Source organism: Mrakia frigida (genome assembly GCF_051309035.1).
Source record: "Mrakia frigida strain ATCC 22029 unplaced genomic scaffold BDY24scaffold_18, whole genome shotgun sequence".
Lineage (NCBI taxonomy): Eukaryota > Fungi > Basidiomycota > Tremellomycetes > Cystofilobasidiales > Mrakiaceae > Mrakia > Mrakia frigida.
Window position 1 is genome coordinate 635,674 of NW_027481263.1, and position 24,146 is coordinate 659,819.

Below are 24,146 nucleotides of genomic sequence, written 5' to 3' on the forward strand. Positions count from 1 at the left end.
CGACGCGTGGTTCATTCAACCCCCCCCCCCCTTCGCTCTGCTCTCGTTTTCGAGCACCAAAAGATGTGAGACAGGTAGGCAGCAGCTGGATGAAGGGAGACCTATGAGTTTGATGACGATGAAGCTGCTGCTGCACACTTGGGAGGGGTGGTGTTTTGGACGCGTCGAAAAGAGACGGCGGAGGAGCCTTTTTCGGAAGAAAAGTCTACGGCTGCTCAACGGATAGCGTAGGAGAGCAAACTTTTGAGCTGATGTCAACATTTCTGTCATTTTTTTTTGCCCTCTCGTCTTCGGAAAGTCAGTCGCGCGACGACTCGAAAGTTGAGCTCGAGCTCTGGTTCTCCTCCTCCCTTCCTTCCTTCTCTCTCTTCCCAACACCCACCCTCCCTCCCCTCCCCCCAATGACCTCCTCCTACTCTGGTCCATCCACCTTCTCCCCCAACCCCATCGTAGTCCCCTCCTCCTCCCCCTCTGAACGCTCCATCCTCTCGAACGGTTCCTCGTACGAAACCTGTCCATCCGACTCGCCTCCTCCTCCTTCCTCTCAACCCTACCCCTCCTCGTCATCCTCGTACTACTACGAGCAAAGACCGTCTCCACTCCCGAGGTCGCCTTACTATAACTTCGACGGAGGAGGACGAGTCGAGGCTCTTGAGGGAGCTTTGCAGGGGATGAACTTGGTCGATCCACGAGCTCCTACGACGACTTTGAACAACAAACCTCTCCCTCGTCTCCCTCCTCCTTCGAATCCTCCGAATTACCAATACACCCACTCCTACTCCAACTCCGTTCCTCCTCCAACCGGCAATCCAAGAGAGGATCCTTCGTCTCCGAGATACAGAGCAGGATCGAGCTTCACGACGGTTTATGGGAACCTCCCTCGGACGACGACGACAACGACGAAGACGACGCCCTCAGGAGGAGGAGGGGGAGCGGCTGGACTGGTTCTGAGGAGGAGAGACAACGGTGGGAGAGGGAGAGAGGAGGAGGATGCTGCTGGATCAAGTTGGAAGGGGGATGGAGGTGGGAGAGTCGAGCAGGGGAGTCAAGGAAGGAACGATCAAGCTCAACAACGACCTCCCTCTTCTTCTTCTTCGAATCAACTCTTTTCGCCGACTATCTCATCGGATCGATCGAAGGCTTTAAGATTAATGCCGAATAGTCAATATCCTCCCTCTTATCAACATCAACCTCCTCATGCATCTTCCTCAACGAGTCCCTTCTGCCCACCTCCTCCTCCTCCCAATCAGCAACACGTCCCTTTCCCTTCTTCTTCCTCTTCCTCCTACGCACCACCTCCACCTCCACCTCCTCCTCTTTTCCAGCATCAACCCTACACCTCTCCACCCTCTCTCCCCTCCCAACTCAACCGTTTCCCCTCCCCTCGTCAACCCTCCTTCTCAGCCCTCCCTCCTCGAAGTCCGACACCGTCAACTCCCACAGCCACCCCTCCTCGGATCCGAGCTCACTCCGCAGTACCCCTCTCCTCTCCTTCTTCCTCGTTGGATGATCGAATCCAGTGCGAAGGAAAAACCAAGACGGGGAGCCGCTGTCAGAAGAGGAGAGGGAAGGATCGGGACGCGTCGTCGCCGAGGAAACAACAGGCGTTTTTGGCTGCGCTGGCTCATGAGGGGGAGGGGGAAGAAGCCTGGTACTGCCACTTGCACAAGGATGCCATCTTGAGGAACACGGGGGTTTATATCGGAGGAGGAGGCGGAGGAGGAGGGGGCGCGAGGGTTTGGGTCGAGTTTGAAGGTGAGTCTTTTTCTTTTCTTTTCTTCCTTTTTTCGTTTTGTTTGGAGAGGAGGTTCTTTGGGGTTTGATGTGGACGGTAGGAGGCTTGACATATTTTGGGTCGAGGAAGGTGCGAACGAACGAAACGAAACGAACGCTAACAACCGACTCGACGCGTCGTTCCTTCGTTCGTTCGTTTCTTCCTTCGTTCAGACTGGATCCCCCGAGAACTCAAGGACGAAACCCGGATTTCTCTCATGACGCTCATGGAGAAACTACCGTCTTCCTCCTCGTCAGAATCAGGATTCATCTACTGCTTCGAGTACCGAGGTTCGTCTCGTCTCTCTCCTCCCTCCTCCTTTCCTCCTTCTTTCCATCCTTTCTTACCCCCGTTTCTTGCCCGCCCTCCCTCACCTCACCCATCCACCTACCCATCTATCACCACACAGGTCTCTCAACCCCAACCTACCGCGTCTTCAAAATCGGCTCGTCCAAGAACGTCGCGTCCAGGATCGAGCAGTGGGGGGCGCAGTGCCCTTCGAAGGAGCCGAGGCTGCTGGGGGTTTGTCCGGAGATGAACGAGCGGGAGGGGAGTAGCAGGTTGAAGGGGTTGAGAGGAGCGGGAGGAGGAGGAGGGGAGGGAGGACGGGGTGTGAAGGGCAGTTTGTGGTTTGAGAGTGAGTTGTTTGCGTTGGAGGGGAGAGGGAGGAAGGAAGAGCTGAGCTGAGCAGATTTTTTTCGTTCTTGCATCGATCGAAACCAGAACTCGTCCACCTCGAGATCGCCTCCCTCGATCCAGGGATTCGCCAAAGGGATGAATGTGTGGATTGCAAGGTTCGCTCTCCGACCCTTCCTCTTCTACTCCCTCCCTCCTTTCCTCGATCTCACCCTCTCTCGTTCCTTCGTTCGCAGCGGTTCCACAAAGAGATGTTCCGGATCCCGAGATCGCCTCACGGGAAGGAGTTTGAGGATCTGGTGTGGCCGGTGATGGAGAGGTGGGAGAGGTTTGTGAGGATGGTGCTGGATTAAGGAGGGAGAGGGGATGGATGATCCTTTTTTTTCGGTGAGACAGCATCTCGCCTTGTTTGAAAGGGAGGGGTGCTGGTTGCGATTGAACGGAGGGAGGCAGGAAAGAAAAGAGAGGCGGCGACTTTCGACGCGTCGTCCTTCAGCTTCGCTCCGCTTTCTTTTCTGGAGTTGAGTTTGAGCTCGAAACGCAAACGAGGGGTTCTCCTGAAAATCTTTCCGTTTCGGTCGTCCTTGTTGCTGAGTACACTCATAAAAATCTCGTCGTTCGGCACACAAACCAAAACCCAGCGTCGCGTCCCCGATGATTCCTCCCTTCCCTCCTCCCTTCCCTTCCTTCTTCTCCGTCCCATCCTTCTGCCCTCTCTCATACCTTCCCGAATCCGATCCCGAAGCTGTTTCCTAGACGACGTCGTCGGACGGACGATGGAGGGAGAGAGGACGAAGGTGGATGGGAAGATCGGGAGTTGGGTTGAAGTTCGTGAGGATGATCGGAGGTTGGGTGGAAGGAGGTAAATGGGATCTGTGAAGTCGAGAGAGGTAAGAGGAGAGTCAGTTTGGAGCAAACGACGGGCTCGTTTGTCGTCTTTCGAACGCGTTGAGTTCGTGAGAGACTGACCATGAGAGATGAAGTAAAGAGAGGTGGGGAAGATAAAAAGGCGTGGCATTTTGGATGTTATGTAATCGGGTGGATCTATTCGGCGTGAAGCTTTGTGAAGGGGGAGAGAAAGAAGGAGGGTGTCGACGACGCGTCGAGGAGTCAGTTTCGACGTCGTACTGAGACAGAGATTCAGCTGAGACTCACGACAAGTTAACCATCTACCCGAACAAAAACACCTGCGATCTTCCTCTTCCACTCGTCACCCCAATGGGCAATCACCTCTTCGAACTCGACCTTCGACGCAGCCGACGCGACGACCAACCGAATCGATCCATCACGAGCACCCAGGACTCCTGCGGCTTCCACACGGAGCCTCCAGTGTTGAAACTTCCAAAAAGCGGAAGGGAAGCAGAAGACCAGCTCTTCAAGAGATGCGATGGTCAAGGGCGGGATGCAGGCGAGTCCGGTAACGGCTGAAGAGGAGATCACTCCATCGAACGAGATCGACCTAAGTCGACTCCAACTGTGGAGCAGCTCGGAGAGCTTTGGAGACTGATTGTACTGGTAGGCGAGGGGGATAGAACGACAGGCGTAGACGACGGAAATGGGGTTGAGGTGAGGGAGGAGCTCTCGTTGCAGAGCGATAACAAGATCCAGGCTGTTTTGATTGACCTCGATCCTGATCTTGTCGATCGATAGAGGATCTGATCCACCGATGCGAGCGAAGGAGAGATTGAGAGGATGGGTTGTGAGCAGTCGAGGTTCGAAGTGGACGGAGGAGAAGTTGAGGGTGAGGGTTCGGATTTGGAGGGGAGAGAGGTACGGCGCGATACGAGAGGTCGCGAAGACCTTCGAAAAATGAAGAAGAGGATTCAGAACCTGCTATTTGAGAGGACCGGAGCAATAGATAGTGAAAAACTGACCTTTGTCGAAGCAAACTCCCAGAACAATCGAACGAGAGGTTTGAGCCTCCCCAGCTCGATGTGATGGTACAGATGACTAGTCGAGGCGAGGAAGTCGAAGGAGACTCTTGCCAGTTTCGCGAGGGTAGGGGTATCGCAGCATTTGATGATGAGAAGGAGGATGTCCCATGGCAAACGAGGGGATCGAACGAGCTGATGGTCGATGGGGAGCGTGGAGGTCGAAGAGGGAGAGAGAGGGAGAGAGCGTCAAAAGAAGAAAGACACAGGCACCAGACTGACATCGTAGGAGAGAAGCGTACAGTGGGCATGCTGCTGGTGAAGGTGAAGATGGATGGCGGATCGAGGAGAAGATGGAAGTTAGCGGGAAAAGGAAGGAGAGGTCGGAGTTGAGCTCGACGTCGACGCCGCGCTCCAACTCTCTCGTCAAAATCTGCTTTCCGTCCTTCGAAAAAAGATATGTTTCATGGAAAAACGAAAACATAATAACCAGAAAAACTGAAACTCGAACCCCCGTGCCGAGCGTCTCCAAGGCGACGAAAGTGAACCTCGACCTTCGCGTTTTTTGGATCGCCTCTTTACCTCAACTTCCCACTCGCCTCCTTCCCTTCTCTTCTCCTCCCACTTTTCTCGGTTCTCGCGTCTCCCCAGAGTTCTCTCTCGCGATGGCCTCTTCATCTACAGCAGCACCGACGACGGCAGAGACTAGCCCAGGACTCAAGAAGAGGAAGGCTTCCGCTCTCGTCGAGTTCCAAGGAGTGAAGTCGTTCGAGAGGCTGTTTCATCGTGAGTTCGAGCTCGTTTTTTCATGCGCTGTTATTCTGTGGGAAGCCGAGAGTCAGAGAGGGGCCTGGTTGATCGCGAGGTTTTTTGGGGCTGGCGGAAGGGGGGAAGGAAACGAGGTCTGGATGTTGTGGTCAGCGAAGGAAAGGAGCACGCAAAGGAGGGAGAACGAGCTCAGCTTTCGAGCTCGAGGCTATCTTTTATGCTCTCGCAGAACTCACGGAGTACTGCTGGACTCCCAGCTTGCTCTGAGATGAAGTGACCAGTGTTCATTGGGAGCGAGGGAAGGTCGGGAGGGATAAGGAGCAGCCGTCTGTTTTTCACAACTCTCCTCCTCTGCCTGTCCTTCCCTTCCCGCCTGAAACTCTTCGACGCGTCCTTTCAGCTCTTTGAGACTTCTTATCTCCATGAAAAGGCGATCAGGTCACTGACCACGTCTTCCCCTTTTCAATTTTGCTTCCTTCCAGGCGACTGGACGCTCGAATCCACCAAGGACGTCGTTCGAAAGAAGCTCAACCTCCCGAAACGAGCTCGAGTCGAGTTCAAACGAGGGAGAGGGGTTGGCGAAGAGTCCTTGCCTATCGAGGATGGTAAGTCTCCGCTTTATCTCCTCGTAGCAAGAAGAGATGTGTTCGTCGCATCCCTACAAGAGCTCTGGCTGATCCCATCCTTCCCTCCTCCTCTCCTCCCCTCTAGAGCCCGACTTCGAGGCCCTGCACTTCCGAGCCACCGATGTCAACAACGTCCTCATCCTCAAGTACTCTCTCCCTCCCAATACTCCATCGCCACCACCCCAGTCCAATCCCTTCCATCAACCTCCAGCAGCTCCCGTCCCTGCCGCCTCCTCAGCTCCCGTCGCCTCGAAAGCCAACTCGGTCGCCGCTCCTTCCCCTGCTGCCGTCGAAACTTCACCAAACAAGAAGAAGAAGCGATCCAAAAAGTCCAAGGCCGTCGCTGCTCCCGAAATCGTCGTCCCTCCTACGGCTTCGAAGACCAAAGCCGTCGTCCCAGCTCCCTCTCCATCGGTCGCTTCCCTCAAACCCAAATCAGCTACGCCAGCTTCCAAGTCGTCCCTTCCCGTCCAGGAGCCCAAGAAGAAGAAGGCTAGGATCTCCGAGGTCTCGGCTCCAGCTCCAGCAGCATCGTCGTCGGTCTCAGTCGTCGTCGCCAACTCGTCCAAGTCGATTCTCCCTCCTCCCTCCGTCTCCACCCCAGCAGCAGCCAAATCCACCAAGTCGGCTACCGTCCCTGCCCCTTCAGCTACCAAAGCTGCTACCGAGCCCATCCCCATCCCCAAGCCAACGCTCGCCTCAACCGTGAAACCTCCTACGGCGAAGAAGCTCAGCAAGAAGGCCGAACAGGAGGAACGAGTTCGAATCGCTGCTGAGGCCGCTGCTTTGGAGAAGGAGCAGGCTAAGAAGGCCGAGGAGGAAGCGGCTGCAGAGTTGAAGTTGAAGAAGAAGGAGAAGAAGCAGAGGAAGGCTGAGAAGAAGGCGAAGCTTGCTCTTGTTGCAGCTGAGCAGGAGAAGGAGAAACTCACGGAGTCGAAGAAGGTCGCACCCGTCGCTCCTTCGCCCGCTGCCGTCGCCGCTGCCGCTCCTATGGACGTCGATCCTCCAGCCGTATCCGCCGCCGCCGTCGTCGAGAAGGAGGTCGTTACCAAGAAACCAAGGGTGAAGACCGTAAAGAAGGTCTCTCTCGCTCCCGTCGTCGTCAAACCCAATGCCTCTGCTCTCACTCCAGCTGCTACTCCCTCTTTGAAAGGAGCCAGCGGATTCGTCTCCGGACTGGGAGGGTTCATCCCACCCTCTCTTCGAGCTCTCGCCGCCAGCAAAGGATTCGTCGTCCCCGCCGAGGTCGCCCTTCCTCCTTCTACTCCCAAAGCCGCGACCCCCCTGGCCCCCATTCCCATCAGCACTCCCACCACCGCCTCCTTCGCTGCGAGGGCCAAAGTCGTCGCTCCCCGTCCTACATCAACTCCGGCCGCTCCGTCTTCCTCGAAACCCAACGCGGTCGCTTCCTCGTCCAAACCCGTCGCGTCGACTCCCAAGGTCGTCGTCGCTGCTACCCCCAAGGCTGTCGTCACCGACGATGCGAGTCCGAGGCATCTGAAGAGGAGATTGGAGTCTCGAGAACTCAAGGCTCAGGAGGAGACAGCCGAGCAGAAGATCAAGAGGGAGAAGAAGGAGGCGAAGGAGGCTGCGAAGAAGGAGAGGAAAGAGAAGAAAGACAAGGTTGTCGCTGCTCCTTTGGTACGTCCTTGACTTTGCTGGGAACTCCGCATCTATAGATACTGACCACTTATCGCTCTGTTCTCATAGGTGGCTCCAATCATCGCTTCCTTGCCCGCCTCGTCGACTCCGATCGCCAAACCCACTCCGACTACTTCGACCAAGGCCGTCGCTGCTCCTCCTGCTTCCGTCTCTAAACCTTCTCTCCCCAAACCAACACCCACTCCCGTCGTCAAGAAGGCTCCCGTGGCCGAAGCAGAGCCAGCTGTCGTCGAACCGCCCAAGAAGAAGCCCAGGAAGTCGAAGGTCTCGGTCGTCGCATCAGATCTCCCTCCCGCCCCCATCGCTTCCGCTCCCCTTCCTATCCCCTCGACCAAGAAGGCTTCACCTGTCAAAGCCATCGCTCCACTTCCCTCGGCCTCCGCTGCTCCCATTCGGCCAGCTCCCGTCGTGTCGATTCCCGTCCTGGCCGCCCTCCCTCCTCGCACTCGTCCTCAAATCGTTCGGTCGACTTCGATGCTGAGCGACGCTGGATCGAGAGCCTCGGAGAGCGATACCGGATCGACGAAGTCGTCGAAGAGGAAGGACAAGCCTAGGAAGTCGAAGAGTCACGACGAGAAGAAGAAGCGGCTATTGGAGGAGAGAGAGGAGAAGGAGAAGAAGGCTGTCGAGGAAGTTGACATGGGGTTGGGAGGGGTTGACGACGATGACGAGGAGGATGTAGTCGAAGATGAGGCTACGATCGAGGCGAGGAGAGCGGCGAAGGGAAAGGGGAAAGCTGTTGACGTCGAGATGGAGGAGGAGAAAGAGGAGGTTGAGCCTGTGAGTGTCTCCCCCTTAGCGATCACGGACGCGTCCTTTATATATTGAGCTGACGTTATATCTTCTACTTCCATCAGAAACCGCAAGAACCGATTCCTGAGCCTGCCCAGAAGCTGGTCGAGCACAGCGTGAGCAGTCACTTCTTCTCGACAACTCTTAGTAACGCCTTCGTGCTGACCTCCTCATCCCTTTTCTCCCCCAGGACGACGACACTCCCAAGTTCACTGGCTCGGACGATGGTCAAGATGGAGACGACGAGGACGAGGGAGAGGAAGATGCTCCTGCTCCCGTCGTGGCTGCTGTTGTAGAGGAAGAGGTGCGTCCACCTTTATCTCCCCTCCCTTCGAGGAAGATGTCGCTGACTTTCTCTCCCTCCCTCTTCATCTCCTCAGATCGACGAGATCCTTCCTACCTCTTCCGTTCGAGCTCAGTCCTCTCCCGTCGGTCTCTCAGCTCTCGCTCCCACTCCTCAACGAGACTCGGACGAGTCAGGAGATTCGGACAACTCAGCCATAGCTCCTTCGACTTCGACTAGGCTCGATGGAGCTGGATCCGACGTCTACCAGCAAACTCCAGGAGAGGGATCCTCGTCGGACGATTCGGATTCGAGCAGCTCCGAGGACTTCAACGCCGTCACTCCCAAAAAGACTACTCCTCGAAAGATCGCCGCTCTTTCCAAGGCTTCTCCCAAACCCAAGGTCAAAGCTCCTCCTCCTCCTCCTTCAGCCAACTCAGGGTCGGAAACCGAAGAGGAAGCTCCCCCCATCGTCAAGCCAGCGGTCGTCGCATCGAAGCCCAAACCCTCTCCCAAGGCTCCTGCTCCCGTCGTCCTTCCCGTCACGAAAACCCTTCCTCGATCCTCCCTCTCTCGCCAGATCCTCCCGGACACGGACGACGAATCTTCGAACGATGAGGTGGAGCTCAGCGATGTTGGAGAGACCGAGGAGGAAAAGCCTTCGTCGAGACGTCAATCGAGCCAGTACGGTCGCGTCGGAGACATGGAATTCGATTCGGACGAGCAGGAAGGACTCACCCTCCCAGGAACGATCGAGCAGTCCGACGACGAAGAGGAGCACGCAGCACCACCTTCGAACTCGGAGGAGGAGCAAGAGGAGGAGCAGGAGGTCTCCCAGTCCAATGTCGAGGTCTCCCAACCAACGTCTAGTCCCATCACCAGCGCCCTCCGATCATCTCAAGCTCAGCAGTCCAACGAAGTCGAGGATGACTCTCCTACCGAGGATGAGGAGGGAGACGTGACGATGATCGCTCCTGGAGAAGACGCCGTCGAAGAGGAAGACGACGACGACATCGTTTCGGTTCAACGTCGATCTCCAGCGTCGTCCATCATCGGAGACTACGCCTCGTCGACTCGCCCTGAACAAGGCTCGGAACCTGGATCCAACGAGTCGCTTATCGCCTCCTCCTTTTCCTCCCGAACCGGACCTGCGACCGCCGTCGAGAAGAACATCGAAGCCGCCACCGAGGATGTCGAGATGGACGAACCCAGCGACAAGATGGACGACGAGCCCACTTCCTTCCAACCTCCTCGTCCTTCCCTCGCCGATCTCGATGAGCCAACCGCTTCTCAACCTCCCGCTACCTACACAAGCGCCGATCGAGCTGCCCAAGACGCCAACGCTCTCGACAACAGTCAGAACTCGCAAAGAACGCAGGACGCCGTCTTCTCCAGTCAGGAAAGGTCCGCTAAGGCCATGGTTCAGCTCCAACTCCCCTCTCCATCGCCAGAGCCCGAATCGGTCGAGGACGAGGTCGAGGCCAACGCTCACTTTTTTAACAAGAGGGAATCGTCGGAACTCTCAGAAGTCGCAGAGGAGAAGGAGCCTTCGCCGAAACCCGTCGCGTCTCAACCCACTCCCACCACTCGAACCACTCGCTCGACTCGATCCACTCGGTCGCAGAACTCTCAGAACGCAGTAGCTTCTACCTCGACTCCAGCATCCCTCCCCGTCGCCAAAGCCACTCGAGCCAGCGTCGCCAGGTCGGTCGAGCCCGAGTCCAGTTCCCACCCTTCTCCCACCGAAACGGTCGATACCCCAGCCAAGAGCACCCGAGGAAGAGCTCGCAAGGAGCTCGCCGCACCCGTCTCCGTGGTCACTCCTCTTCGTTCGTCGGGAAGGCTGTCGAGGAAAGCTTCGGCTCAGCCTCAGCTGTCGCAGGCTTCGGCTTCTCAGAGTCCAGCCCTAGTAGAGATAGAGGTCGGATTGGAGGCAGAGGGGGAGAAGGTGGTGGTAGAGGAGGAGAAGGCAGTTGAACCCTCGCCGTCGACGGAAGTGAACGAGGAGACTTCAGACAAGGGGAAGCAGAAGGAGACGATCGTCGAGGGAGAGGAGGAGAAGGTGGTAGAGGATTCTCAGGCGACCGACTCGGTGAGTAGACGCAAACCAACAGTTCATCGCGTCCTTCAGCCCACTGATTCTTCTCTTCTCCTTCTCTTTCTTTAGCAGGACCAACTCACCAACGGAAACACTGCTATCCACGACGACAGTCCTCTCTTCGACGCCGCCTCCCAATCCTTCCCCGAAACTCAACGAGAGTACGACCCCTTCCCCGAATCCTACCCTTCCACTCAATACGTTCCCGCCGTCCCAGTCACCAGCACCACCTCTCCTCTGAAGCCTGCTGAGGAAGAGAAGGCCGTCGAGGAACCTGCCGTTGCAGTCGAGGACGAGGCGGACGCGTCGGTTTCCCCTCCTTCGGATCACGGTCCTTCCTCCTCCTCTCCCGTCTCCAAGTATGCTTCCATGCAACTCCCAATCCTCCCACCGGCTCTAGATCTCTCGAGTCTTCCTCCCTCCAACAACCTTCGTCGTCCTCGTCCTCGAATGTCAGCTTCGGATTTTCTCGACGAGGCTCCCGCGGCTTCGAGCACTCCCAATCGAGTTCCTCAGTCCAACTCTCAACCCGCCCCTACCTCCCATCGAACCCCTACCACCAACATCTACCCCTCTCTCCCAGCCTCGGCGTCGTCCCAGCCGCGTTCGGGAATGAAGCGAACGATGAGTCTTCGAGACATGGCTGAGGCAGCGGAGAGTGGAAGTTTCGCCGTCACTGGAGGGGGATCTTCGTCGAGCTCGTCTCAACACACGAACGGATCGGCGAACGGGAAAGGGAAGGAGAAGGACACGAGCTCGTCTTGGGGGAAGACGATGTGGAACAGCTTGACGGGGAAGGGGAAGATCTCGTCGTCGCAACACCAACTCGGATCAGCCGGTCCTTCGTCGCTTAGTCAGGAGAACGGAGCTGGGGACGATTCGTCGAGTGAAGACGATTCGAGCGAGGAGGAAGTGGATAGCTCGGAGGAGGAGAAGGAGGTTGTGAAAGGAGTTGGGAAGAACCGGATCGCTGGAGGAGGGAGCGATGTCGGTCAGAGGAAGAAGAGGAGAGGAACAGGCCTCGCTCTTTTCGATTGAAGGGACTCTTTCATGTAGCAATAGGGATCCTCTATTTTTCTTGGTTTTACGATTATCATGTTCTGTTTCATTCAAGAAGGGGAGCTGGAGCGGGAGAGAAAACGGCAAAGAGACGAGACGCGTCCCCATGGATCTCGGTGCGTCCTTTGCTCAGCACTCTTCTCGCACCCCCTTCTTCAATTCTATACGCTGACGCTTTGACCCCGCCCTTCCCTTTGAACCCTTAGCAACGACCCCTGCTCCAATTCTTCGTTGCTAGGGTCCGGCCCAACGGTTCCTTATTTTTCCCGTCCCGACGGCTCAATCTTGCAGCGATTAAAAAGCAAAGGCCAAGCTGCTTCCTTCCCTCCATCTACAACAACCCACCCACCCACCTACCAACACCTCTACCTCCCCTTCAGACCCTTCAACAATGACTACAGGCAAGGGAGAAGACGACCACGTCGCTGAATTTGGAATGACCGGGACGACTTTCACTGGAGCGAGTTCTACTTGGATGAAAGCTCTCGCCATCGATTCGCTCGGACTGCCTACCAAGGACGAGAGTCTACAGCAGGTCAAGCTCCTCATCAAGAACGTTACAGAGATCGAGGATACGACAGGTGAGTTTTTTCGCTGAGGGCGGAGCCGGACGAGGCCGGCTCGCTTTCTTGCCCTCCTGTGAGCTCGAGGTCTCGAGAACTGACCCGCTTCTGCTACTTCTTGTTTTGTATAGGGGAATTCCTTCTTCATCTGCCCGGAGGGAAGAGTGTTGATACCAAGAGTTGGAGCAAAGGCTGGGAGTGGACCCAAGGGTGAGAAATCTTCGGAGTGAGGGGAAGGGAGATGGACCGAGGGCTGAGCTGACCTTTTCCTTCCTTCTCCTTGTTCGTGCTCCTTCCTCCTTCAGAATTGGACTCTACGGTGAGTATCAAAGTTGGTTTTCATCGAGATGAGATCTGAGCTTACCCTCATCTGTTTCATTTCTCGCTCAGGTATCCTGAGGGTGAGTTTTTGCTCCTCCAAATCCATCGAAAGGAACGAAGCTGACCTCCTCCTCTCCTCCTTCCCCTTCTTCCTCGATCAAGTCCTACCAAATGACTGGCGACCCTGAGATGCTCAAGACCATGACCGACTGGTTCTCTGCTCAGTTCAAACTCGGAACTCCCTCCAAGAACGTCAACACCATGGCAGCCTTCCTTACTCTCGCCTACCTCTACGAAATCACGGGGGAGAAATCTTACCTCCCTTACCTTGACTCGTGGGGAGAATGGGCTATGAACGACCTTCCTAGGAACGAGGAGGGAGGCTTCGCTCACACTACTTTCGTTTCGGATCACTTGGGTCAGCTTTGGGACGACTCGTTGATGATGTGAGTGGTTTGTTCCGACGCGTCGCTTCTCGCTTCTTCTTTTCCTCGTTCTCGGGGGCTCGAGAGCTAAGTTTTTTTTTCTCGACGTTCCTTGGCTTCTAGGACTGTGCTTCCTCTCGCCAAGATCGGTATGGTTCTCAACCGACCTCACTACGTCCAAGAAGCGAAGAGGCAGGTCCTCGTGCACATCAAGTGCGTCGCCTTTCCTCTCTCTCTCTCTCTCTCATTTTTCCTCTTTCTCATCCACTGACGGTTGTGGAACTTATTCAGGTACCTCGCCGATAGGAAGACTGGACTCTGGTTCCACGGATGGACGTTCGAAGGACGACACAACGTCAGTCCCTCACCTTTCCGTCTTCTTGCTCTTCCTTTTCCTTTCTCTCTGTCTCAACTGACATCCCTCTTCCTTCCTCCAGTACGCCAACGCTCTCTGGGCACGAGGAAACTCCTGGTTCGCCCCTCTCTCCCTTTCCCGTCCCTTTCTCCCCGTCTCCCGTCGCGTCGAGGCTCATCCCTCCTCTCCTCCTCCTCCTCCACCGCCTCTCTTCACAGGGTCACAATCTTCATCCCCGAGTTCCTCTCCCTCCTCTCCGACTCCTCCCTCTCCGCCTCCCCCTCCACCTTCGCCGCCGAAGCCCATCTCGCTCCCCACGATCCCATTCGAGAATACCTTCTCTCTACGTTGCAAGCTCAGATCGACGCGTTGGTGAAGTACCAGGATAAGGAGACGGGGTTGTGGAATACTCTGATTGACGAGTGAGTGCAAACTCTTAGTTGGTTTGAAGCTTGAGGTTTGAGGAAGCAGGGGAAGAGGAACGAGAAACTGACAAGAAGTTGTTTTCGTTTTTGTTCGTTCTGCCAGCCCCACCTCCTACCTCGAATCTTCCGCCACTGCCGGTTTCGCGTTCGGGATCCTCGCTGCTCTGAGGAAGAAGTACATCGTTGGAGAGCACTACGAACAGGCTGCTTATGCGGCTGTGAAGGGAGTCGTAAAGAGGATTCAGCCGAGTGGGGAGTTGTTGGATGTTTCGTGAGTCGATGCCTTCGCTCTCGTCCATGCTTCGAGAAGAAGAGAGTCGAAGTGAGGAGATGGGAACCAAGAACGAAAAAGCTGACCGAGTTTTGTTCGTTCCTTCGTTCACCAGCTTCGGAACCCCCGTCTTCTCGAACCTGCAAGGGTACAAGGACGTCCCTTTGACGTCGATGCCGTACGGACAGAGCATGGCGATGCTCATGCTGGGAGAGTACTCGAGGAGGTTCTTGTAGAGGCGCCGGTCTTGTTTCTAGCTCGCGATCATGATGAGTTTGGTTTTGCTTTGTTTGCGGACGCGTCGCTCTTGAGAAAATCCTTCGGCTCCAGTTCCTGGTTCGCCCTTCTCTTTCTCCACTTGATCAAAAATCAAAACACACTGTAAGAGATTCAAAGAAGAAGCTCTTATCACTAAACTGAGAGGGCCTGGCCCCTTCTCGCTCTTGTACTTCCTTTCCTCTTCTCTCAAAGGGAGGGAAGGAGTTCGAGTCATCACCTTCGTCCTTTCCTTGCCTCTTCCTTCGTCTCTCCCAACACCCACCTTCCCAAACCCGCTCAAGGTTCGTTTTGCCTCCGCTTCACCTTGTTTGCTCTCTTCTTGAACTGAACTTATCTCTTTTCTTCTACAGGTACGCTCTCGTTCTCGACCAGTCTCCATCCTCCCTTCAGCCCTCCCTCCCTTTATCTCGTCTCTCCTTGCTTTCTCAATCCTAACTCCTCCCCTCTTCTCTTTAATCCCCACCAGCCTTTCATTACAACTCAACTTCTTCAGTCATGCCCCCTAAACAACCCATCACCGTGCAACAAGCGATCCACGAGCTGGACGACAAGCGAGTCAAGGCCGTTCGACCCTTGATTCCACCTCAGATCCTCGCAGAGGAGCTTCCTTTGGATTTGAGAGGAGCGCAGACTGTTTTGGTGAGTGCCGGTGCCTCCTTCTTATACAGTGGAAGGGAGGGTAGGGGAACCAGAGGAGGAAGAAGGAGGAGGAGACGGTCGAGTTGACTTTGAGGTTTGCGTTCGTTTGACAGGACGGTCGACGAGGAACGGAGGATATCATTCGAGGAGATGATGATCGTCTCTTGGTGATTGTTGGGTGAGTTCTCGTTCCTTTCTCGTTTCGTATTCATCTCAGAAGGAGCAGAAGGAGGAAGGAGAGGAGGTTGAGCTTCGTCCGTCGAATCGGAGGGAAGGAGTTTGGGCTTGAACAAGGTCGAGCTCGGTCGAGCTCTTGGTTTCTATGGAGAGACAGTCGGGCTCTAGACGACCATAGAGAGATGGTGGCGGGCTAGCTGGGAGGTGGACAGGGTGGAGGAAAGCTGGGAGGGAAGAGAGGAAGGAGAGGCGAGCGAGAAACCACGTTCGTTCGTTCGCTCGTTCGTTTGAGCTTCTTGTAGCTCTCAGCTCTCCTTCGACGAGCTTATTGTAGCAGTAGCTGGACGAGGTTGATCTCGAAGCTATACTGGACTTTCACGCTTGCATCTACGTCCTCTCTTTCGCTCCCTTTCGAGCCCTTGAACTGACCTTCCTCTCCCTTCCTTCTTTCTCTTGCATACAGTCCCTGCTCCGTCCACGACCCCGAGCAAGCTCTCGAGTACGCTCGTCTGCTTCGGGACTACGCCGAGAAGAACAAGGACGACCTGCACATCCTCATGAGGGTTTACTTCGAGAAGTGAGTGCCCGAAGCCGACCTGCTTTCCTCCCTTTCTCCTTTCTCCCTCCCATCTTTCAAAATGGCTCTCTGTCGCTGACCTTTCGCTGTTTCTCTTCTGGTACGAAGGCCCCGAACAACAGTCGGCTGGAAGGGACTGATCAACGACCCGGACATGAACGGATCGTTCGCTATCAACCGAGGTCTGAGAATCGCCAGGAAGCTGTTGTTGGATATCGCGGCGATGGGACTGCCTACTGCTTGCGAGTTCTTGGGTGAGTGATCTTTGGGTCGGGTCTAGGTTTGGGCTCGAGGAAGAGGGTGGAGGGAGTGGATGCTTGAAGACTCGAAAGGGAGAGAGAAGAGGAACGGGAGAGACGGGACGAGTTCGAGATGGTGAAGACTGGAAACTGATGGAACGTTTCCTAATTTGTTCAAACAGATACCATCTCCCCTCAGTTCACTGCTGAGCTCGTTTCTTGGTGAGTCGTCTCCCTCGAAACGGAGGCTGCGAAGCAAGGAAGACGCGTCGCTGACTCCCTCCTCCTTTCTCTTCGATCTTGCTTTTTGACTTTCCAGGGGAGCCATCGGAGCTCGAACCACCGAGTCCCAGGTTCACCGAGAGCTGGCTTCCGCTCTCAGTATGGCTGTTGGTTTCAAGAACGGAACTGTTCGTACCTCGTTCCAGTTTCCACTCATCGACGCGTCTTTACCTTTGCTGACTTCGTTCTTCATCTTTCGGCTCGGCTTCTCTTCTTACCTCACAACAGGATGGATCCATCGACATCGCTGTACGTTTCTCATTCTCTTCCGCCTTCCTTCGCCTTCTCCCTCCCTCGATCCTGACGCGTCCTTTCCTTTCCTTGCCTCCTCCTCCTCTCCCTTTCACAGGTCGACGCCATCCGAGCCGCCGGTCACGGACACACCTTCCTTTCCGTCACCAAGCAGGGTCTTTCTGCTATCGTCGAGACTGGAGTGCGCTCCTTTTCCTTCTCTTTCTTCCTTCGTCCCCAACCCATTCTCAAAATCTGACCCTTTTTCGTTGTTTCGTTCTGGCTCCTCCTCCAGGGAAACGAAGCCACCCACATCATCCTTCGGGGATCCAACAAGGGACCCAACTACGCTGCTGAGCACGTTGAGGCTGTGGCTGTCAAGCTCGCGAAGGCTGGTTTGGTGCAGAAGATCATGGTGAGGCGACGCGTCTGTCGTTCTTCGCACAAGAATCAGAACGCTGACTTGGTTCTTTGTTCGATCAGATCGACTGCTCCCACGGAAACTCCAACAAGAAGCACGAGAACCAGATCATCGTTGCTGAGGATATCGTGAGCTCTCACTCTCTCTGCCTCGCTCCGCTTCTTATCGTTCGTTCGTTTCCAACGACTGATTCCTCGCTCTCCCTTCTCTTTCCCCTCCTACGCCGAAACGAAACCCCAGGCCGCTCAACTCACCTCCGGAGCCACCGCCTCCAAGATCATGGGAGTGATGATCGAGTCGAATCTCAACGAGGGAAAGCAGAGCGTCGGACCCGAGGGACCTTCGGGGCTGAAGTACGGTGTTTCCGTGACGGATGGTGAGTTCTTCTATCCTTCTCACCTTCCCTTCAACCCTTGCTTCTTCACACCACCACCACTACTTCGCGTCTCTTCCCTTTTGCTCGCCTTTCAATCCCTCTCGAACTTGCACTGACCCCCTCCCCCGTTTTCCTCTTTTCCTCCCCCTTCACTCAGCCTGTCTCTCCTGGGAGCAAACTGTCCCCGCCCTCGATGCCCTCGCCGCTGGTATCCGAGCTAGGAGAGCCGAGGTCAAAGCTAGGAAGACTCAGAGCCGACAAGGAAGTCCTTCGAGGGCTTAGGTCGTTTGAGGTTCTGTTTCGTTCGTTTTCACGCTCCAACCACCTTCAAAACTCAGCCGATTTGGCTTGCACACACGCTATCTTAATGGACTATCTTTTCATGATTGGGTTGAGAGACGGAAGGGGAGGGGTGAGGAGGGAGAGGGAGAGGAGGTCGAGAACGCGTCGGAAGGAGGGAGGATTTGAGCAGGGAGGGAGAATCGATGAGGCTCTTGGAGGTGTGAGGTAACCCCGCGTGCGAAACTTTGTTGCGTTCCGGTTTTGACGAGTAAGATGGCCGAAGGAGAAGGGGAGTAATAGTGGAGCTGAATCGAATGAAGGGAGGACGCGTCGTCCCTCTTGCTATCATCTCTCCGTTCCTCCAACGTCCTCGCTTAACTGCACCACGATGCATGCCCATCTCGCTTCTCGTCAAGATCTATATCTATCGAGATCGGCCATCGGGCAGTAACCTTTCGAGTCAGCCCTGGCTCGTGCTTCTCGATTCGTTTCTTCGTCACCTTTCCTTCCCTCCAACCACCACCATGTCCAACCCTCCAACCTCCTCCTTCGAGCTCTTCCCCTCTCCCGGTTCCAACTCCATCTACGACCCTTACGTCGGAGGAGGAACCAACTCGGTCGTGGCAGTCGCTTTGGGAGCCGTCGTGGGAGTCGTTCTTCTCGGTGGGTTTTTGGGCGCTTTGTGAGTTGTTGAGCTCAACTTCTCGTCCTTTTGGAAGATTTCGAAGACGAGTTAACGTTTTGCCTTATAGGTTCATTGGACGACGAGTCTGGAGGAGAAGAGACGCAGGGGGAGAGGTCGAGTGGCGAGCGTCGTGGAGAAGAGCTCGTCAGCTTGAAGGAGAGAGGGAGAAGTGGAGGGTCAGGCCTGAGATGGAGGAAGTTCAGGTGGGAGAGGAGGAGGAGAAGTATGAGGGTCTTGGGAGGCTGTCGGAAGAACTCTTGGTCAGTTTTGAATCTCTATCTGCAACGTGGGTCTTGCAGGGTCAAAAAGAAAGAGGTCGTCGAGCTGACCCATCCGTGTCCCTCTCTTCGTTCGACTTACAGCCTCTCTCCTTCACTCTCCTCTCCTCTCCAAATCTGCCCAAAGCCAACTCGAAACCATCAACAAAAGGACTCGTCTCGTTCATCATCCTTCTACCGTCGCCTCCTTCTAATCGAGACGCTCAACCTTCGACTCCCTCTTCCGCTGCGTCGTCATCAGCTCAGCCCGTTGAGAACGAGGTTTTGCCAGAGTTTGCTTTGGGACTGGATCTGATTGATCTGGAAGGAGGGGAGGAGGAGAAGCGCGGGTTGTTGGAGAAAAAGAGGTGAGAGGTCGAGGAAGAGGGGAGGGACTCAGTTGAGGTGTTGGTTGGAATTGTTACGAGGATGATCTTATGTGCTTTCTTTTCTCTTGCGATCACACCTACTCTTCTACGAATATTTGAGTTCGGATGTGAATGATCGAGGAAGATCAAGAAAGTCGTCGCGTCGGCGCGTCGATCTTTTCTGAGAAACGCTCGCTTGGCTTCTCACTTTCCGAGATCAATCTCATCTCTTTGTGAGAAGGAGCGATGTGATTTGAAACACTATGTTCTCTCCCTCTTATGAGTGGCTGCTTATTCGGTCGAAAGATCTTCCTCGTAGAGGCGCGACGCGACATGCCTTTTGAGACGACGAGAGACACCCTCTCGATGTCCTGATGATCATCAAACAGACTTATCCTCAGGTTTACAGGTACGAGTCTGTTTTCGCGCTTTGTTTTGATTTCGGAAAGACTTCGGCTCTCGCACTTCCTGGTCCCTTTCTCACTTTCAGATTAAACAGCCGACCTCCCTTCTCCTTCGTCCCTCCAACACCCATCATCTCCAAATGTTTGGAATGATTGCACTGTATGCAGCCGCTCTACCGTTCGTTGTGCTCCTCTTCGTCCTGGGTGGCCTGTGAGTCCTCGCTTTGACCGCGCTGAGAGGGAGGGAAACGACTGCTAACTTCCTCCCTTCTTTCCTTCGTTCCTTCTTTGTTTCAGATTGATCAGGATCGTCCAAGAAAGAAGAAGAAATAACAGTCCAGAAGCTCAGGAGTTCAGAGCTCAGATCATCGAGAGCTTGATGCTTCGAAGACTCGTCGCGTCGATGAACGATCAGGTTGGAGAGACGAAAAAGCCGGAGCTGTGGGAGGCTGAGCTTGAGCTCGATGAGGATCGAAGTATAGTGAGTGTCAACTAGTTCTTTCTCACGCCGTCGAGACTGACTATGTTCACCTTCTTTGTTCAGCCGCTATCCTTCGCGTCGTCGAAGAGAAGCGACGGCAAGATCGTTCCTGACCTTCGACTCCTCACTGTTTTCGTTCTACTTCCCGGTAGCATCTTGAAGGAAGGAGGAAGCGAGGTCTCTGAACTCGCATTTGGTTCTCGTGCTGTTGAGCTGGATCGAGAGGTGGATGGATGAAGAAGAGATTGGTTTGCTGTAAGAGCCGTCCGATCCGCTTCAATTTTTTCAGGGTTTCGTCCTCTAAGTTCAGAGATGTAAGCATTTCTTAAGCTCGAAGGATGTACGAGTTGAACATCTGAGGAAAAACCTCTGAGAGTGCCATCAAGGAAGAAGAAGCCGTCAGCCAGTCTCCCCTCAAACCACATCTCGCCCTTCATGGCCAATTTTCCAGTTGCGGGTATCTTCTTCGTCGGTCTGGGGGTGGCTATACTCGTAGGGTGAGTTCTTTGGTCACATTTAGCTCCATTTCTATCCATACGAGTCGAGAGAAGGGGAGAAGAGAAGCTCAAGGCTGAACGACCTTTGCTCCTTCCCTCGTTTCTCCCTCCCTTCTCCGTCCAGCCTCCTTCGAATCTTCATCGTTCGCCGGAATAGTCGAAATCTGGAATCAATCTGGCCTGAGCTGAGAGGGGACTGGGCTACTCCAGAGAGACGAGGGAAGGCTCAGATAATTCTCGTGGCAGAGCCGGTGCTGAGTGAGGCCTTGCTCGAGCTCAACAAAGATCTGGTTTCCCTGGTGAGCTGGTCCGTCTCCATCGGTACGCTTCTTCTAGACCTCGACCTCTCAAACTGACCTTCTCGTGCTCTCCTTCCTCCCTCTCTTCGATCTAGCCTCTCGCAGTCACCTTCCTTCCTCCCACCTCGCCATGCGATCCACTTCCGCCCTCCTCCTCCCTCCCCAACACTTCCTCCTCTTCGCCGTCACCTTCGCCCTCGCTCCTCCTCTCCGTCCTCATCCTTCAACCACTACCACCCGAAGTTCCATTAGACGACAGCTCAGACCTTCCGGAGATTGCGATCGGCTCTCGTCTCATCGGCATCGAGCTCAACGAGGAGGAGGAGTGGAGACAGGTCGCGCTTGAGAGTCGGCTCGAGAGCAGGAAAGCGGCAGAACGACAGGAGGAATCGACAACACTGTCACCTCCATCTAACTAGCTCGGGCTGATGGGAGCATCCTCGAAAGGATCCTCGATGGGAAGGAGGATTCATCGTCGTCCAACCGCGTCGAACGTCGCCTTAGCTCTCTCCTGTTTCCCTTCTGATTTTCCTCAGTCTCTCCTTAATACACTCAGTTCTCTCTCAGTTTTAGAGTGAGTCCATCTTCATATCCTGCCTTAATCTCTAGGCCGAACTTCGAGAGGAGTGAGGACGGAGATGAGCTGGTTGACGATGAACGGACGTCAAAGCGAGCTGGTCGCTGATCTCGTTCTCTCTGTTGTTTCTGCCCTTATTGCAGACTAACTCTAACTTACACTCGTACCTTCCTGCTCAACCAGTCAGTGAATCAGTTTCAGCTAGAACTCTTGTGGAAGCTAACGTCTGCTCGCGTCGTCGTTTCCCTCCCTTTTAGTCCATCACATCGTCCTCCCTCATCCTATCCGACCACTCCGACTTCTTTCTTCTATACCTATCGCTCATGCCTACCTCCTCGAAGCATCCTCCTCTCCATCCATCGCCTCAACCGCGGACGGTTTCAACTCAGCGACGCGTCGAGGGACAGCTGGATCGGGACGGGACGGATCGACTGGTTGTTGTCGAGGTTGACAGCTGGACTCAAGGATTACCTTCTGAACACGCAGCTGTAAAAAGTGAGTCCACCCTTTTCCTTCTCTCTCTTTCAGCTTTTCGCGTCGAGGAGACGACTCGGTAAAGCGGGACATGATCAGGCGATCGCTTCCTACTGATCCCTTTGCCTTCTTGGTTCCCTCCTCGAAGCTCCTTCATCATCCTAACCACTACCTCCCCCCCTCTCTACCTCTCTTCGTTGCATGCTCCCAGGTCCTCGCTACGTCTCGTATCTCCCTACTACGTCCCTCCTCTCGATCGTCCGCCGCCAACTCCCTCCCTCAACCTCAACCTCCTCCTCCCTTCCCATCTCGACTCCCTCCTCCTCTTCTTCACCCTCCAAAGGCCTCAGCACCTCCTCTGTTTCTATTTTCACTTTCGTTTTCGTCGCCGTAGGAATGGGAACTGTACTTCTCGCAGCGTGAGTTGGCTCTGAACTGTTGAGGTCGAGAAGGAAGCGCCGAGGGTGTGAGCTCAACACTGACGGCCTTCTCCTTCCTCTTCCTTTCGCATTCCTTCCTCAGCTGGTCAAGATGGTGCTGGATACGTCAAGAGAGGAGGAGGAGGATCTCCTCCCAACCCGTTCGACCTCGACGAGACCTGGCGATCGGACTCTCTGGAGGAGATGGGTGGGGACGCGCTGGAGAGGGGAGGAAAGGAGACGACGAGGGTGTTCTGATCAGACCGAAGATCCTTGAAGCTGAGTTGAACGAGGCAGAGAAGCTACTATGCTTTGAAACACTTCAGGTCAGTAGTCTACTCCGCCTGATCCTGTTTTGAAGAAGGAAACAACGAGGGATGAGACGTTCGAGAAAGCAGAGCTCACCTTTTCCCTCCCTCCCTTGCCTCTCTCTTCAGCCACTCTCCCTCTCCATCAAACCCGTCTTTCCACGTCGCCACCCCCCTCCGATCACTCTCTCAGTCCTCATCCTCCCACCCTCAGAAGCTCAAGTTCGCCCTCACCAGAGACATCCAAACTCGAATCAGGAAGACGGGGAGGAGGAGCTGCCCGAAATCGAGATCGCGACTCTCGTGGTCGACCTCGCTCTGAAGTCGGACTTCAAGTCAAGAGCTGCGTGGGAAAGTTATAAGAAGAGGCTGAAGGAAGAGGAGGTTGCTTGGGCGAGGAAGGTTTTGGAGGAGGAGGAGGAGGACGAGTGAGCGTCGAGAGGAGGAGCAGCAGGAAGGTTGTTTTGATTTCTCTGTTTGTTTATGCCCTTCAATCATGATAACGACTTTCACGAGAAGCCCATTTCACTCTCTCGCAGATTTTCCTCTCAGAAGGGTAGAACATCGAGAGACCAAACTCTACGCATGAAAGAAAGATCACGAGGCGAACCTAGTACCTTTCATCCATCGACCATGCCTTGGCTCCCTCTCCTGCTCCTTCCATCTCAACCGCCATCACCAAACCCAAGCTACGCTGCCATAGACTCTACTACACCCATCCCCATCCTCAAACTGGCTTCATGGCTGCTGCAGCCTCAGCCTCCTCGATCCACTCCACCTTCACCCACTCCCCTCCTCACCCTTCTTCTTCGACAGGCCCGAACCCTCAACTCAACGGTCCCTCAGTCACCCTCTTCGCGTATGTCTTCGTAGCCGTTGCGCTTACAGCTGTCTTTCTAGCAGGGTCAGTTTTTCCTCTACATGTCTACTTATCTCTTCGGAGAAAAGAGGGACCATCGACGATCGATCGAAGCTCACCCGCATCTTCCCCTCCCTTCCCTTTATCAGAACATGGAGGTGCTATCGCTTGTCTCGAACAGGAGAGTCCTTCTTCCCAGACGTCGTCTTCCGCGACGATCCTTTCGTCTACGGGTTCGGATACTACGGCTTTGGAGCTCCTACGTATGAGTTGGCGGGGAGGGCGAGGAACTTTGGATTGAGACCTCGGATCGTTGAGGTTCAGCTGCAGCTGGAGCTGGATGGGGCTGTGAAAGATTTGGATCTTCTGAAGGTTGAGGTGAGCTGGTCTGAGATCTCTGGGGAAGGAGGAACGAGAACGAAACGAGCTCACACTTCCCTCCGAAAACCAAACAGCCTCTCTCCCTCGCCATCCCCTCCTCCTCCTCCTCCAGACATCATCTACTCCAACCTCCCTCACCACCTCATCTCCATCTCTCAGTAATCATCCTTCCACCCTCCGAGACCCCACTTCAACCCCTCCAACGTTATCCAAACGGAATGGAGGACGGCGAGGTCGACCTTCCGGAACTCTTCTTCGGAACCCTCGAGATCGACGTCAACCTGGGCAGCAAAGACTATCGCTCGAGAGGAGAGTGGGAAGAGTTAAGGTGGAGGGTGAAGAAGGAGGAGGTGGAATGGGGGAGGAAAATGGAAGAGGAGGAGGTGTGATTAGGGAAGCGACGCGTCTCGTTTCAGACTCGTTTAGCTGCAGCGAGAAGGGTTTCGGGTTGAAAGATGTGTTGTTGTTGTGCTCTAGTACGCTTTGAATGTTTTGATGACCTTTCGTCTGCGGGCATCTTGAGGCGTGAGAGGAGAGGGAGAGGCCCGGAAGAGATGAGCTCGTCGACAAGCGGAGAACGACGCGTCTTGACTTGTTTGGTTCGTCTCTTCTCGTTTCTCTCCTTGTTCTTATCGCTCTGGAGCCACGGAAAAACTTCCCTTCTCCGTTCTTTCAGCTCCTGCCAACATCTTCCAGACGGCAATG

The 24,146-nt window shown here is 54.9% G+C and overlaps 7 protein-coding genes across 7 annotated transcripts; 6 read left to right on the forward strand and 1 right to left on the reverse strand.

The window, feature by feature from the left end:
* Positions 1–401: 401 nt before the first annotated feature.
* BDY24DRAFT_415898 (GIY-YIG nuclease family protein) lies at positions 402–2,763 on the forward strand (the record flags this gene model as incomplete). The annotated part of the gene is made up of 5 exons (XM_076643510.1): positions 402–1,755; positions 1,948–2,064; positions 2,184–2,411; positions 2,498–2,568; positions 2,647–2,763. The coding sequence occupies 5 exons, from the start codon at positions 402–404 to the stop codon at positions 2,761–2,763; spliced, it is 1,887 nt and encodes a 628-aa protein (XP_076496121.1).
* A 242-nt stretch (positions 2,764–3,005) lies between these two features.
* On the reverse strand, positions 3,006–4,634 carry BDY24DRAFT_442070 (uncharacterized protein). The gene is made up of 4 exons (XM_076644655.1): positions 4,584–4,634; positions 4,285–4,476; positions 3,618–4,210; positions 3,006–3,283 (listed from the first exon to the last, which is right to left on the reverse strand). The coding sequence occupies exons 1-4, from the start codon at positions 4,590–4,592 to the stop codon at positions 3,163–3,165; spliced, it is 915 nt and encodes a 304-aa protein (XP_076496122.1). The 5' UTR covers positions 4,593–4,634; the 3' UTR covers positions 3,006–3,162.
* Positions 4,635–4,866: 232 nt separating this feature from the next.
* On the forward strand, positions 4,867–11,626 carry BDY24DRAFT_391712 (uncharacterized protein). The gene is made up of 8 exons (XM_076640831.1): positions 4,867–5,067; positions 5,532–5,654; positions 5,761–7,316; positions 7,386–8,117; positions 8,195–8,245; positions 8,320–8,433; positions 8,510–10,504; positions 10,580–11,626. Exons 1-8 carry the CDS (start codon positions 4,947–4,949, stop codon positions 11,546–11,548), a joined length of 5,661 nt encoding a protein of 1,886 aa, XP_076496123.1. The 5' UTR covers positions 4,867–4,946; the 3' UTR covers positions 11,549–11,626.
* A 7-nt stretch (positions 11,627–11,633) lies between these two features.
* Positions 11,634–14,213, forward strand: BDY24DRAFT_391714 (glycoside hydrolase family 88/105 protein). The gene is made up of 12 exons (XM_076640832.1): positions 11,634–11,685; positions 11,776–12,150; positions 12,264–12,342; positions 12,438–12,451; positions 12,523–12,533; positions 12,616–12,899; positions 13,002–13,091; positions 13,170–13,233; positions 13,316–13,350; positions 13,452–13,655; positions 13,762–13,929; positions 14,045–14,213. The coding sequence occupies exons 2-12, from the start codon at positions 11,961–11,963 to the stop codon at positions 14,163–14,165; spliced, it is 1,260 nt and encodes a 419-aa protein (XP_076496124.1). The 5' UTR covers positions 11,634–11,685; positions 11,776–11,960; the 3' UTR covers positions 14,166–14,213.
* A 64-nt stretch (positions 14,214–14,277) lies between these two features.
* BDY24DRAFT_391717 (3-deoxy-7-phosphoheptulonate synthase) lies at positions 14,278–17,838 on the forward strand. The gene is made up of 13 exons (XM_076640833.1): positions 14,278–14,489; positions 14,675–14,847; positions 14,961–15,025; positions 15,488–15,601; positions 15,710–15,855; positions 16,023–16,062; positions 16,160–16,250; positions 16,351–16,371; positions 16,472–16,555; positions 16,649–16,768; positions 16,837–16,902; positions 17,015–17,150; positions 17,308–17,838. The coding sequence occupies exons 2-13, from the start codon at positions 14,704–14,706 to the stop codon at positions 17,430–17,432; spliced, it is 1,152 nt and encodes a 383-aa protein (XP_076496125.1). The 5' UTR covers positions 14,278–14,489; positions 14,675–14,703; the 3' UTR covers positions 17,433–17,838.
* BDY24DRAFT_83056 (uncharacterized protein) lies at positions 17,507–18,827 on the forward strand. The gene is made up of 2 exons (XM_076645179.1): positions 17,507–18,114; positions 18,185–18,827. The coding sequence occupies exons 1-2, from the start codon at positions 17,747–17,749 to the stop codon at positions 18,744–18,746; spliced, it is 930 nt and encodes a 309-aa protein (XP_076496126.1). The 5' UTR covers positions 17,507–17,746; the 3' UTR covers positions 18,747–18,827.
* Positions 18,828–21,472: 2,645 nt separating this feature from the next.
* On the forward strand, positions 21,473–22,701 carry BDY24DRAFT_391724 (uncharacterized protein). Its single transcript, XM_076640834.1, has 4 exons — positions 21,473–21,495; positions 21,623–21,893; positions 21,997–22,219; positions 22,331–22,701. Exons 2-4 carry the CDS (start codon positions 21,676–21,678, stop codon positions 22,631–22,633), a joined length of 744 nt encoding a protein of 247 aa, XP_076496127.1. The 5' UTR covers positions 21,473–21,495; positions 21,623–21,675; the 3' UTR covers positions 22,634–22,701.
* Positions 22,702–24,146: the final 1,445 nt, after the last annotated feature.